Source organism: Salvelinus alpinus, chromosome 24 (genome assembly GCF_045679555.1).
Source record: "Salvelinus alpinus chromosome 24, SLU_Salpinus.1, whole genome shotgun sequence".
Taxonomy (NCBI): Eukaryota; Metazoa; Chordata; class Actinopteri; order Salmoniformes; family Salmonidae; genus Salvelinus; species Salvelinus alpinus.
In genome coordinates, this window is record NC_092109.1 from 33878535 (window position 1) to 33894086 (window position 15552).

Consider the following 15552-nt stretch of genomic DNA (forward strand, 5'->3'; position numbering starts at 1 on the left):
CACTACACTGACACACAGAATCACACATAATCACACATTCATCATGGTTGCTGCTGTTGCTACTCTGTTCTGTTCTCTTACTCTTATTAGTATCTATCTGATGCCTTGACACTTCATCTACCTTAATTACCTCACGCCCCTGCAAATTGGTACTGGTACTCCCGCTATGTAGATTAATTGTGTATATTATTCCTCTTTCTATTACTATTTTTGTTATCATTAATAGATTCTGCATTGTTGAGAGAGGCTGTATAAGCAAGCATTTCATAGTAAAAGTCGGCACTTGTTGTATTCTGCGCATGTGACAAATAAAACATTATTTTATTTGATTAGCATCTGGTTGGGGAGGGGGTGTGGAAGGGTTTTGTGGGATGGGGAGGGTTCGTTACAAGGTAGTAGTGCTCTTTAATTAATTTATTTTCGTGAAGAAGAAGATGATCACCTGGGATCAGCTCTCAATGTATGTCGCAACAGGAAGTTGTTGGCATTCGGGGCAGACAACAACAATAACATTAGCAGAACAGCAGAGTTCTCAGTCGAAGTCCATCCGACAAAGTAATAAAGACTTTTATATTAATATGATGTCAGTAATATGATCTTGCATATGAACGTCTCGGGTTTCTCTAGCTAATGTTAATCTTGCTTGCAAGTGTTATGTAAGTGTGGCTGCGCTTTGTGCTAACTTGTTAGTTAGCAAGTTAGCTAACGCGTTAGCTGCCTTGGTTGGAGACACTGTTGTCGATGTCAGTCGGTAGCTAACGTTAGCTAACCACAAAAGCCAGTCGAATATGATAACACATTTTAAAACAAACAGAGCTAGCTAACTAGTCAATGTTAGTCCGATTTATTAGCTAACTAACGTTAGCTCACATAGCTAGGGCCCCGAGAACATTAGTGTAGCTATCCAGTTAACTTTAGGTGGATGATTCCTTTGCTTTGAACTCTTTGCTTTTGGACCATGACCTCATTCTGTGTGTGTGTGTGTGTGTGTGTTCCTTCAGTATTATCGATGGATAACACCGGATATTGCAACGATAGCTTCAATAGCATACGAAGTAGTACAAGTGACGAGGACATGGTGGAAATAGCAGGGTCGACATTAGACTTCTCTAACACGGAGGATGTACCACCCTTGGACCGAGACTATGGTTCTGGTAAGACCAAGTTTACGCGCGCACACACAAATCATGGATTTGTTAATGTGTGTCTTGTTTTGATAGGTGTGTTGTCTGCTCAAATGTCTATTAGTTATGAGTAAACGGTAACACATTCATCTAGGCCAGCCTACATTGCTGGGATATAATATAAGTGAGAACAAAGTCCTCTTTGCATTTCTTCCTTTGTTTTGATTTGGTTTCAATTTGACACCAATTGCATTTGGAATATGCTGTTATTAGGCCTAAACTATTCTGATCACATCCCAAACCTCACACTCAGTGAGGTGCCACTGTTTTTCATCAATATTTTCCAGCAATTTTATCTGTAACACATTGTTCCCTTTAGGTATGTGTTATTGATATGCAAGTAAAACCTTTGTTATTAGATACACACTAAGGGGTAGTTTCCCAGACACTGATTAAGCCTAGTCCTGGACCAATGGATATTCTCCATTAAAAAAAAATATATATATTATTAGTCGAAGACTAGGTTTAGCCTAATCTGTGTCTGGGGAAACTGCCCTTCAAGCAATGCCAGCTCTAGAATGTGTTTTCCCTCGGTCCTTTGAATCTCTTCAATTCCTCACATCTCTTCTTCCTCCCTTCTCCTCCAGGGGATAACCCAGGTATGGAGGAGGTGAACGGGGTTCCTAAACTGATGGACCTGCTTGATGAGCCTGTGCCTGGGGTGGGCACCTATGAGGACTTTAACACCATAGACTGGGTGCGGGAGAAGTCCAAAGACCGTGACCGGCACAGAGAGGTGACCCACATCCTATTTATCTCCTTGTCCTTTTAATTCTTAGTCTTAACCCACTTCCCAACCCATAACAAAATGTGTGTCTCAAACAGGCTTCAGATCAGTATCCATGTATACTTGTCATCATTATTAGGTGTAGTAGCAACACCTGTATAAGTTACATGGCATTACTGTCTGAATCAAAAGCATCATAGTATTATAACAACAATATTTATGTCACCTATCTGATGTGTAGATTACCAGTAAAAGCAAAGAGTCTACATGGGCACTGGTGAACAGTGTCTGTGATGCTTTCTCTGGATGGCTGCTCATGCTGCTGATTGGACTCATGTCAGGTCAGTCTAATTGTATACAGATTGATGATACATAAATGCTTTTTCATTTGATTCCCTCTACTAAGACCCACACAGCAATGCACCTGGGAGCCATTGGTAGTGTTAGTAATTTACCTTGTGGTCTATTCCAGGCGCGTTGGCAGGTGGGATTGACATATCAGCCCACTGGATGACCGACCTGAAGGAAGGGGTTTGTCTGAACGGGTTCTGGTTCAACCATGAACACTGCTGTTGGACCTCCAACGAGACCACCTTCCAAGAGAGGGACAAATGTCCACAGTGGAAAAGCTGGGCTGAGCTCATTATCGGCACAACAGAGGTGTGCTAAAATATTACTACTTGACCCATTGTGTTTATTGTATGTGATTATTTTGGTCACAGTCTGGTTGTGAAATGTCTGTCTGCAGGGTCCCTTTGCGTACATTATGAACTACCTAATGTACGTGTGCTGGGCTCTGCTATTCTCCTTCCTGGCCGTGACACTGGTCAGGGCCTTCGCCCCCTATGCCTGTGGTTCTGGAATCCCAGAGGTAAGATTACTTCATTTCTTTACCCTTATTTGATATGTCTTCTTTTGAATGAGGACAAAGGATGTGGTTTATTTTCCCATGCTATTTATTTTCTCTCCCAGATCAAAACCATATTGAGTGGTTTCATCATCCGAGGGTATCTGGGGAAGTGGACCCTGGTGATTAAGACCATCACCCTGGTCCTGGCTGTGTCGTCGGGGCTCAGCCTGGGGAAGGAGGGGCCCCTGGTCCACGTGGCCTGCTGCTGTGGCAACATCCTCTGCCACCTCTTCACCAAGTACCGCAAGAATGAAGCCAAGCGCAGAGAGGTGAGAAATGGGGCCTAAAATTTACTTTTTGGTCCACCAGCCACTGGCAGGTAGATGGAAAAATATACCAGCCACTCAGATTTTCTTTTACCAGCCAAAATATTTTTTGATTTTATTCCAGAATTACCTAAAAAAACAAGATGACCATGCTTACTGTTTCTAAAACAAGAAATGTATTAGTAAGAAGCATTGTGATATATATTGTGATCTATTGCTCAATTTCATTTCATTTTTTGTGACCTGAGTATTTTAACCAAAATATTAGATGAGACAAAATGTTAAGCTACCCTTTTAAGGGTGAGAGGTTACCGTGGTAATGGGGCCACTGAGTCGTGTGTCTGTGTGAGAGATTTTGGGATCTGACTTGTAGTAGACAGCATATCTTCGCTATCAGTTGAAGCAGCAGACTCTAACTATCATTGAAAAAAGACTGTCCTTTTGAACAAAACAATGTAAATAGCCAAGAAACACGAGGACAAAGTCCCACTTTGTAGACTTTCGCGTAAGTTAGACCGACTTTTATGCCTGTACACTTGGCATCCAAAAATGAATCTATCTGCACAAAGCTCCCCAGACAGCAGGCAGTGTTGCTGTGCGAGGTGGGATAGAGATTGGTATTTATTTGTGCTATAAGCAGCTATAAAACAAAATAGAAGAAAACAGCTACTGCAGCATTTTTCCCTACTTGACTTTTCACTGTTTTTATTTGCGAATGTAATGCTCGCATTGTAGAGCCTTGCAGATTGGCTACCCGCCAGCGTGGCTGGGGAAATAAACAGTTTTACCCGCTAATACCTAAATCTACCTGCATTTGGCGGGTGTTCATTTTATGCTGCACTGGGCTATTCACAAACGTCTGAACCATTTTTTAAATGGATGGATGCAATACTGGTTAACCTTTTAACTATTTTTTTAAGGAACTGGCACAAATTGCAAAAGCTAGGACCACTGATGTTGTTTTGACTCAAATCAAGCTGTATCAAGAGTGAGAGCCTCAAGTCAAATTCTGCAGGAAAACCCCATTCAACTATAAATAGCCTGTGGCTGGTTTCATGATTTCAACAAACACATACCCCAAGGTGATGTTTTTGCTCCTCTGCTACAGTGAGATGGTATTAATGGAAGTACAAAGCCACAAACATGCGGTGACTCTGTCTCCCTTCTGTAAACATTGTGCCTGAGATTTATTTTCCAACACAGAGATATTTTGCATTGAGTCATCGTGTTATATTATTTGTTATTTAGCCGTGTTGCTGAGCTGTGTTGTAAAGCATTAATGTACGGACACATTGATTTTAGCTGTGTTGTAAAGCATTAATGTACGGACACATTGATTTTAGCTGTGTTGTAAAGCATTAATGTACGGACACATTGATTTTAGCTGTGTTGTAAAGCATTAATGTACTGACACATTGATTTTAGCTGTGTTGTAAATAGAGGTCGACCGATTATGATTTTTCAATGCCGATACCGATTATTGGAGGACAAAAAAAGCCGATACCGATTAATCGGCCGATTTATTTAAAAATAAAAAATAAAAAAATATATATATATACACTGCTCAAAAAAATAAAGGGAACACTTAAACAACACAATGTAACTCCAAGTCAATCACACTTCTGTGAAATCAAACTGTCCACTTAGGAAGCAACACTGATTGACAATACATTTCACATGCTGTTGTGCAAATGGAATAGACAAAAGGTGGAAATTATAGGCAATTAGCAAGACACCCCCAATAAAGGAGTGGTTCTGCAGGTGGTGACCACAGACCACTTCTCAGTTCCTATGCTTCCTGGCTGATGTTTTGGTCACTTTTGAATGCTGGCGGTGCTTTCACTCTAGTGGTAGCATGAGACGGAGTCTACAACCCACACAAGTGGCTCAGGTAGTGCAGCTCATCCAGGATGGCACATCAATGCGAGCTGTGGCAAGAAGGTTTGCTGTGTCTGTCAGCGTAGTGTCCAGAGCATGGAGGCGCTACCAGGAGACAGGCCAGTACATCAGGAGACGTGGAGGAGGCCGTAGGAGGGCAACAACCCAGCAGCAGGACCGCTACCTCCGCCTTTGTGCAAGGAGGAGCACTGACAGAGCCCTGCAAAATGACCTCCAGCAGGCCACAAATAAGCCGTATCAAAACGTCGAGGCGGTTTAAGCCTGCACGAAACACAGACCTTATTTGAAGTAGATCAAGACATTCTCTATGGAAGACATGAACGGAAAAATAACGAAGGAACCCCTTTCAAATTCAGCCGCAAGTTATTACAGGAATTATAACGCGTCGACTATTTCTCTCTAAACCATATACCTTTGACTAATCCGGAAACTACCACCTCGAAAACAAAACGTTTATTCCGTTCCGTATTTTATCTAACGGGTGGCATCCATGAGTCTAAATATTCCTGTTACATTGCACAACCTTCAATGTTGTCATAATTACGTAAAGTTCTGGCAAATTAGTTCGCAAAGAGCCAGGCGGCCCAAACTGTTGCATATACCCTGACTCTGCGTGCAATGAACGCAAGAGAAATGACACAATTTCACCTGGTTAATATTGCCTGCTAACCTGGATTTCTTTTAGATAAATATGCAGGTTTAAAAATATATACTTGTGTATTGATTTTAAGAAAGGCATTGATGTTTATGGTTAAGTACACATTGGAGCAATGACAGTCATTGATTGATTGTTTTTTATAAGATAAGTTTAATGCTAGCTAGCAACTTACCTTAGCTTACTGCATTCGCTAACAGGCAGGCTCCTCGTGGAGTGCAATGTAATCAATGCAAGATTGGATCCCCCGAGCTGACAAGGTTAAAAATCTGTCGTTCTGCCTTTCCTAGGCCGTCATTGAAAATAAGAATGTGTTCTTAACTGACTTGCCTAGTTAAATAAAGATTAAATAAAGGTGTAAAAAAATATATATATATTTGGCAAGTCGGCGCCCAAAAATACCGATTTCCGATTGTTATGAAAACTTGAAATCGGCCCCGATTAATCAGTCGACCTCTAGTTGTAAAGCATTAATGTACTGACACATTGATTTTAGCTGTGTTGTAAAGCATTAATGTACGGACACATTGATTTTAGCTGTGTTGTAAAGCATTAATGTACGGACACATTGATTTTAGCTGTGTTGTAAAGCATTAATGTACGGACACATTGATTTTAGCTGTGTTGTAAAGCATTAATGTACGGACACATTGATTTTAGCTGTGTTGTAAAGCATTAATGTACGGACACATTGATTTTAGCTGTGTTGTAAAGCATTAATGTACGGACACATTGATTTTAGCTGTGTTGTAAAGCATTAATGTACGGACACATTGATTTTAGCTGTGTTGTAAAGCATTAATGTACGGACACATTGATTTTAGCTGTGTTGTAAAGCATTAATGTACGGACACTTTGATTTTAGCTGTGTTGTAAAGCATTAATGTACGGACACATTGATTTTAGCTGTGTTGTAAAGCATTAATGTACTGACACCGATCACCTTCTTCCTTCCTTTGCTTGGTGGTTTGTGTGGCAGGTTCTCTCTGCCGCTGCAGCAGTTGGTGTGTCTGTGGCTTTTGGGGCCCCCATAGGAGGAGTGCTCTTCAGTCTGGAGGAGGTAACGTGCCTTAGCTTCCTCCTTATTGTGTAAATCTATGGGCTCTATGACTGTCAAGTTGAAACACTCTTAAAGGTAACTATTAGTAAAGTTGACTATGATCACTGTGTAACTGTCCGTCTCCTCATGGCCCTGTCAGGTGAGCTACTACTTCCCTCTGAAGACCCTGTGGCGGTCGTTCTTCGCAGCCCTGGTGGCAGCCTTCACCCTGCGCTCCATCAACCCGTTTGGCAACAGCCGCCTGGTGCTGTTCTACGTGGAGTTCCACACCCCCTGGCACCTCCTGGAGCTTGTACCCTTCATCCTCCTGGGCATCTTCGGGGGCATCTGGGGCGCCTTCTTCATCCGCGCCAACATCGCGTGGTGCCGGAGGCGTAAGACCACGTGGCTGGGCCACTACCCGGTCCTGGAGGTGCTGGTTGTCACCGCGGTGACGGCGGTGGTGGCTTTCCCTAACAGCTACACCCGCACTAGCACCAGTGAGCTCATCTCTGAGCTCTTCAACGACTGTGGCCTGCTGGACTCCTCCAAGCTATGTAACTATGACAATGCCAACGTCACCAAGAGCAGCAACGAGCTGCCGGACCGCCCGGCTGGAAATGATGTTTACACGGCCATGTGGCAGCTGTCCCTGGCCCTGGTCTTTAAGATGCTCATCACCGTGGTTACCTTCGGCATGAAGGTACTGGAGAACCTCCGTCACATCTGTATGGCACATCTGTGATTTGAGCGTTAATATAAGGATGTCGTTCCTCCAGGTTCCCTCTGGTCTGTTCATACCCAGCATGGCGGTAGGGGCGATCGCAGGCAGGCTGCTGGGAATAGGCATGGAGCAGCTGGCCTACTACCACCATGACTGGGTGATCTTTAGGGGTTGGTGTTCTCCTGGTGCTGACTGCATCACCCCAGGCCTCTACGCCATGGTGGGGGCTGCTGCCTGCTTAGGTAAGGCCTGCGTGGCTACTGTATGTTGGCACCTTGCATGTTTAACAGCTTTTCCTTCACTTGTTTTGTCTTTATTCTAGGCTCCTTTTTCCTGGTTAAATGTTGTCTTGTGGTTAGAGGTCGACCGATTATGATTTTTCAACACCGATACCGATTTATTGGAGGACCAAAAAAGCTGATACCGATTAATAGGCCCTTTTTATTTTTTATTTTTTTAATAGTTTTTTATATACATATTTGTAATAATGACAATTACAACAATACTGAATGAACAATGAACACTTTTATTTTAACTTAATATAATACATAAAGAAAATCTATTTAGTCTCAAAAAAATTCTGAAACATGCTCAGTTTAGTTTAAATAATGCAAAAACACAGTGTTGGAGAAGAAAGTAAAAGTGCAATATGTGCCATGTAAAAAAGCTAATGTTTAAGTACCTTGCTCAGAACAGCTGGTGGTTCAATATTCCCAGTTCTTCAATATTCCCAGTTAAGAAGTTTTAGGTTGTAGTTATTATAGGAATTATGACGCGTCGACTATTTCTCTTTACCATTTGTATTTCATATACCTTTGACTATTGGATGTTCTAATAGGCACTTTAGTATTGCCAGCCTAATCTCGGGAGTTGATAAGCTTGAAGTCATAAACAGCGCTGTGAATCAAGCATTGCTAAGAGCTGCTGGCAAACGCAGTAAAGTTTGAATGAGTGCTTACGAGCGTGCTGCTGCCTACCACCGCTCAGTCAGACTGCTCTATCAAATATCAAATCATAGACCTAATTATAATAAACACAGAAACACAAGCCTTTGGTCATTAATATGGTCATTTCGAAAACAATTTCGAAGACAAAACGTTTATTCTATCAGTGAAATACAGAACAGTTCCGTATTTTATCGAACAGGTGGCAACCCTAAGTCTAAATATTGCTGTTACATTGCACAACCTTTAATGTTATGTCATAATTATGTAAAATTCTGGCAAATTAGTTCGTAACGAGCCAGGCGGCCCAAACTGTTGCATATACCTTGACTCTGCGTGCAATGAACGCAAGAGAAGTGACACAATTTCCCTAATTAATATTGCCTGCTAACATGAATTTCTTAACTAAATATGCAGTTTAAAAAAAAATATATACTTCTGTGTATTGATTTTAAGAAAGGCATTGATGTTTATGGTTAGGTACATTCGTGCAACGATTGTGCTTTTTTCACAAATGCGCTTTTGTTAAATCATCACCCGTTTGGCGAAGTAGGCTGTGATTCGATGATAAATTAACAGGCACCGCATTGATTATTTGCAACGCCGGACACGCTAGTTAACCTAGTAATATCATCAATCATGTGTAGTTAACTAGTGATTATGTTAAGATAAGTGTAATGCTAGCTAGCAACTTACCTTGGTTCCTTGCTGCACTCGTGTAACAGGTGGTCAGCCTGCCACGCAGTTTCCTCGTGGAATGCAATGTAATCGGCCCTAATTCGGCCATGCCGATTAATCAGTCGACCTCTACTTGTGGGTATGCCTAATGTTTTCTGCCTCCACCTCTCTCTCTGTGCCACCCACTCCCTCCCCACTGGCTTTGTGCCCACAGGTGGGGTGACCCGTATGACCGTGTCCCTGGTGGTCATCATGTTCGAGCTGACCGGAGGGCTGGAGTACATCGTGCCCCTGATGGCTGCGGCCATGACCAGTAAGTGGGTGGCGGACGCCATCGGGCGCGAGGGGATCTACGAGGCTCACATCCGCCTCAACGGTTACCCCTTCCTGGAGGCCAAGGAGGAGTTCAGTCATAAGACCCTGGCCATGGACGTGATGCGGCCGCGTCGCAGTGACCCGCCGCTCTCCGTACTGACCCAGGACGGCATGACGGTAGAGGACGTGGAGACCATGATCACTGACACCACCTACAGCGGCTTCCCCGTGGTGGTCTCCCATGAGTCCCAACGCCTAGTGGGATTCGTGCTGCGAAGGGACCTCACCATCTCCATAGGTAGGGATGACAGATTATCATCATGCTGAGGTGCTGGCTTTTGACCCACATGCTCTGTCACCTTTGTCAAAACAATGTCATGTATTCTTAATAATAATAGATTATATTTATATAGCGCTTTTCAAGGACCCAAAGTTGCTTCTTATTTGGTCTTATCCCACTGCCAGCCCTCAGTAACCCCTCCATCTCCTCTCAGATAATGCCAGACAGCGTCAGGATGGGATAGTGAGCACATCGAGGGTCTTCTTTACAGAGTACACGCCCCCTCAGCCCCCCAACAGCCCCCCTCCTCTGAAGCTCAGAGGCATCATGGACCTTAGTCCCTTCACCGTCACAGACCACACCGCCATGGACATTGTGGTGGACATCTTCAGGAAGCTGGGCCTGCGCCAGTGCCTCATCACACACAATGGGTAACACACCTGCTACTGAGAACTAGCTACAGTGGGGCAAAAAAGTATTTAGTCAGCCACCAATTGTGCAAGTTCTCCCACTTAAAAAGATGAGAGAGGCCTGTAATTTTCATCATAGGTACACTTCAACTATGACAGACAAAATTAGGGAAAAAAATCCAGAAAATCACATTGTAGGATTTTTAATGAATTTATTTGCAAATTATGGTGGAAAATAAGTATTTGGTCCATAACAAAAGTTTATCTCAATACTTTGTTATATACCCTTTGTTGTCAATGACAGAGGTCAAACGTTTTGTGTAAGTCTTCACAAGGTTTTCACACACTGTTGCTGGTATTTTGGCCCATTCCTCCATGCAGATCTCCTCTAGAGCAGTGATGTTTTGGGGCTGTTGCTGGGCAACATGGACTTTCAACTCCCTCCAAAGATTTTCTATGGGGTTGAGATCTGGAGACTGGCTAGGCCACTCCAGGACCTTGAAATGCTTCTTACGAAGCCACTCCTTCGTTGCCCGGGCGGTGTGTTTGGGATCATTGTCATGCTGAAAGACCCAGCCACGTTTCATCTTCAATGCCCTTGCTGATGGAAGGAGGTTTTCCCTCAATCTCACGATACATGGCCCCATTCATTCTTTCCTTTACACGGATCAGTCGTCCTGGTCCCTTTGCAGAAAAACAGCCCCAAAGCATGATGTTTCCACCCCCATGCTTCACAGTAGGTATGGTGTTCTTTGGATGCAACTCAGCATTCTTTGTCCTCCAAACACGACGAGTTGAGTTTTTACCAAAAAGTTCTATTTTGGTTTCATCTGACCATATGACATTCTCCCAATCTTCTTCTGGATCATCCAAATGCTCTCTAGCAAACTTCAGACGGGCCTGGACATGTACTGGCTTAAGCAGGGGGACACGTCTGGCACTGCAGGATTTGAGTCCCTGGCGGCGTAGTGTGTTACTGATGGTAGGCTTTGTTACTTTGGTCCCAGCTCTCTGCAGGTCATTCACTAGGTCCCCCGTGTGGTTCTGGGATTTTTGCTCACCGTTCTTGTGATCATTTTGACCCCACGTGGTGATATCTTGCGTGGAGCCCCAGATCGAGGGAGATTATCAGTGGTCTTGTATGTCTTCCATTTCCTAATAATTGCTCCCACAGTTGATTTCTTCAAACCAAGCTGCTTACCTATTGCAGATTCAGTCTTCCCAACCTGGTGCAGGTCTACAATTTTGTTTCTGGTGTCCTTTGACAGCTCTTTGGTCTTGGCCATAGTGGAGTTTGGAGTGTGACTGTTTGAGGTTGTGGACAGGTGTCTTTTATACTGATAACAAGTTCAAACAGGTGCCATTAATACAGGTAACGAGTGGAGGACAGAGGAGCCTCTTAAAGAAGAAGTTACAGGTCTGTGAGAGCCAGAAATCTTTCTTGTTTGTAGGTGACCAAATACTTATTTTCCACCATAATTTGCAAATAAATTCATTAAAAATCCTACAATGTGATTTTCTGGATTTTTTTTCCTAATTTTGTCTGTCATAGTTGAAGTGTACCTATGATGAAAATTACAGGCCTCTCTCATCTTTTTAAGTGGGAGAACTTGCACAATTGGTGGCTGACTAAATACTTTTTTGCCCCACTGTATGTAATTAGGGACCTGTACTTACATCTATCATCTATAGTGGACTGATTTCATAAGTAGAATAGAGCAGCCCCCCCCCAAGACGGACACAAAAAATGACTTGAAATTGATAACATGTTTTATTAAAAAATGCCACTGAATTGGCTTATACATTTTTCTTTTTTTTATCCTTCCTAAAGTTTTGTTGTATTATGGTAAGAAGTCCAGACCTCTTTGACATTTTGTCCCTCTTTTTTATAGCCGCTTGCTGGGTATTATCACAAAGAAGGACATTCTGAAGCACGTGGCTCAGATAGCCAATCGGGACCCAGACTCGATCCTCTTCAACTGATGGTATAGTACCAGCTGCAGCACCGTGGGCCAGACATCACTGTGGAACCACTGCTTTCGCCCAGGCCTCTCTACACTGCACTATGTTCATGTCTAGTGGACTCCTCCCTGCTGTGACAACTGGCCATTCCATTAGAACTCTAGTGGATTCCTCCCTGCTGTGACAACTGGCCATTCCATTAGAACTGGAAAGGTAGAGGATTCGTTGTTCTTCAACAGCAAGCTGGCTTTCCAGGATTGGCCCAAAAGATGAGTTGGATTTAGAAAAGATGTATGACTTCTTAAATGAGCGTCAGTAACTGGGAGAATATTTTTTCTTGGCTCTGTTGGCAGGAGTGGTCTTCCTTTTCAGTTGACAGATGAGAGCAGGCATGCTGGGTAGGGCATGTGTCTCTGGAGAGACCAAGGATTGTAAATGAGCGCAGACCAAGTCTGGAGTCTGAGATATAAACCACACCACTGCCAAGACATACTCTACCCTCCCTCCTCCACATAGACATCTTAACCCATACAACCACTAAGCTAGGAGTGAAAATTATCAGCTTCTACCTATCAAAGTATCATGAAGAAATGCACCGTTTAAATTGTGATGTCTGCCTGAAATATTTGTCATGAATGAGCACTTGCATATGGCTGTCAAGACTAAATGTATTTTCTCTGGTGTTTCTTTCCTTGGAAATGTCATATTCCTCATCGTTTTTTTCATGTAATTGGTTGTGGTTTAACACAGACCTGGAGATGATGTCCTCTTCGTACAGGGACACTGTAAGGCAGCATGGTTTTCTTATTTACCAGGATAAAATAAGCTCCGTAAATAACCCTCCTCTGAAACCTGCATGCTCTGGTTCTCTTTCACCACAGGGAGGTGCTACTGTGCACCACCCAGCTGTGGATACAGTCACATTACTATACTTTATTACCAGGTCATCAGTAACAAACACTCAAAGGATGAATTGTATTACTCATTTAGAATATGCATCTCTATATATTTCTGGTTTGTATGACCTTTTCTGTGAATATTATGTATTGTATAAGTTTATGGATCACTTTATCCAGCTGAATCCTCAGTGATGAACAGCCTAACAGACTGCCTGCCTGAGTACAAGGTCAAAGAGAAGAGTAGTGTTGGATGAGGTGATGGGATGATTAAGGGAGAGGACTCCAGTGTGTCACATCTCTTTTCATTTCCAGCTATTACCTCTCCTCTCGCAATGTCTATGGATCTGCATGGCCTTACCTGCTGGCCAGGGCAGGGGATCTAGAGACAAGACTGGCCTGTCAACAGTCTAGTAAAGAACTCTGGATCTCTTCTCCCTTTTACCTCATGCTCTTGCTGTCTCACGAGACCCTCATGCTCTACAACAAAGTCTACACTAAGAATGAGCAATTGAAATGTAGCATATAATGTCTCTTTATACATGAACAAAGCCAAGGAACCTCAAATCTCACTTTTATCTAGAGCAGATACCCTTGGAGGTTGAAGGTGGACATTCTTAAACTAGATTCATGTATTCCTGTCAATCATGTCTTATCCTTTAAGGACAAGTGTGACTTCAACCAAGTTCTAACCATTTTTTTGTGTTGTATACAGTAGTTCATTACATCAGTAAAATGTTTGACTTTGGGGTCTCAAAGGTAAACACATTATCACTTAAAAAGCACTCCATTTCAAAATAACATGCTTATCGGTTGTTTTTGGAGATGCAGCTACAGTTAAGATCAACAAACCATGTCTATTTGGATTTCTGCTAACTGCAATGGGTTTGTATCACTACCGTCTTATGTTAACATGCAACTGAGATTCAAAAACATTGAAATATCAATTTATTCCCCATCATTTCATATTTGCCTTGAATTAAAACAACGTTGACTTTCACATGAGTAAATTTGTGCTCATTGTGCCCAGTTACTCACCAATAAGTATTATACATACACGTTTGGAGTCATTCTCACTCCAACATCATGAACCCATTGAATCCCTCCCTGAGGATCTAACCATTATGACTCACTGCTGTGGGCTGAGGGCTGTGTGTGGGTGGCCCTGTCATGCCTTTCATGAGAAAGTGACAGGAAGATGTCTAGACAGTAAATGTTTATAGTTTCAAACAATAGTCAAATACACAGTCAGAGTCACTCTTTTTAGACATTGCAAACAGTTTTACATCAAACCCAAACAAACCAATAATACATTGTCCATTAGGATGTGGCCCTGAACAGTGCTTAACAGGAAGTTCAAAATCGGCTCTGACAATACTTAATATCCTTTGCATTTTTTTCCCACAGGTATGTTGCCTGTAAAATTAAAACGGGCAAAATGTTTTTTAAAACCCAATTCATACAATCTCATTTTTACCACATTCTTGCCGAGATAGGCCTTTTTTTATTTTATAAATCGCCTGTGCACATGCCGGCAAGTTCAGGAGTGGGAGTAGATGTGGGTGGGCATCTACAGTATTTTAATAAATCCATTGAATATAGACTACACCGTCACAAAGAAATCCATTATTAATTCGTTTTTATGCAAATCCTAAAAAACAAGACTAATAAAATGTATTTTCAAAAGAATAGAATGGCATATATTGGGTTTAATTATGTGACTGGTCTGTGCAGTCTATGGGCTACATCATGCACATGAAATCCATAGTTATTTTGTTCGTTAAACAGACCAGACACATGTAGGCTACCCTGATCACAATCAACATACATATTTTATAGTAGGCTAAGAATATAATGAAATACAACAGAATAGAATACAAATAATATTTTTGCCACACAACATGTGGAACCGCTGTCATGAAACAAGTGATATTTTGAAAACAAACCAAGGCAAGATCATGCTTTTTATATTTTTTATCCATGTTTCAGCTTACCATCACTCTGCTTTGTTAGGGAGCAGACTTAGGGTCTTACATGGAGTATCTTGGCTAACATTACAACAGTTTAATTGTAGAGGCTTTGTCGCATACATGGTCTCAGAGCAATTTGTATTATTCTGTATTTAGTATGATATGTTATGTTTCGTATGGTGTGTTAATTAGTGGGATGTCCATCATCCATTTCGTATGACATGTTAGGAATTGCAATTTTTTGTTGCGGCTAACGTTAGCGAGGTGGCTAGTTGGCTTCCGCTAATGTTAGCTAGTTGGCTAACATTAGCTCTAGGGATTATTAGGTTATTGGGTTAAGGGTAGGGGAAAGGTTAGCTAAACGGGTTAGGGTTAGAGTTAGCCAACATGCTAAGTAGTTGCAAAGTTGCAAAAAAAAAGTAAGTAGTTGCAAAGTTGCTAATTAGCTAAAATGCTAAAGTTGTCAGAGATGAGATTCAAACAAGCAACCTTTGGGTTGCTAGATGTTTGCGTTATACTTATTATTATAGTATTATTAGCTAGTCGTCTACAGTAGTACTAAGTTACTGTCCAGTGCTGAACCTCTGTTCCACTGGGCACACACTGTTTGAATCAAACAGACGTTAAATTGATGCATATGTCCAGTGGAGTATGACTGAAGACTAGTACTGGTATCTGGTTAACTGCAGTAAT

At 42.2% G+C, this 15552-nt stretch overlaps 1 protein-coding gene across 1 annotated transcript; it reads left to right on the forward strand.

Moving 5' to 3' along the window:
• The first annotated feature begins 399 nt into the window (after window positions 1-399).
• On the forward strand, window positions 400-13889 carry LOC139552688 (H(+)/Cl(-) exchange transporter 5-like). The gene is made up of 13 exons (XM_071364671.1): window positions 400-555; window positions 1002-1154; window positions 1772-1920; window positions 2153-2252; window positions 2384-2571; window positions 2660-2782; window positions 2884-3090; window positions 6621-6701; window positions 6841-7383; window positions 7460-7646; window positions 9241-9639; window positions 9836-10052; window positions 11924-13889. Exons 1-13 carry the CDS (start codon window positions 435-437, stop codon window positions 12012-12014), a joined length of 2559 nt encoding a protein of 852 aa, XP_071220772.1. The 5' UTR covers window positions 400-434; the 3' UTR covers window positions 12015-13889.
• Window positions 13890-15552: the final 1663 nt, after the last annotated feature.

Bases quoted from the DNA above. Each gene is read 5' to 3' on its own strand.
- LOC139552688 (XM_071364671.1), top strand. From the start codon at position 435: ATGATCACCTGGGATCAGCTCTCAATGTATGTCGCAACAGGAAGTTGT. The intron at 556-1,001 runs GTAATAAAGACT...GTGTTCCTTCAG, and splicing joins GTCGAAGTCCATCCGACAAA to TATTATCGATGGATAACACC. The intron at 1,155-1,771 runs GTAAGACCAAGT...CTTCTCCTCCAG, and splicing joins GGACCGAGACTATGGTTCTG to GGGATAACCCAGGTATGGAG.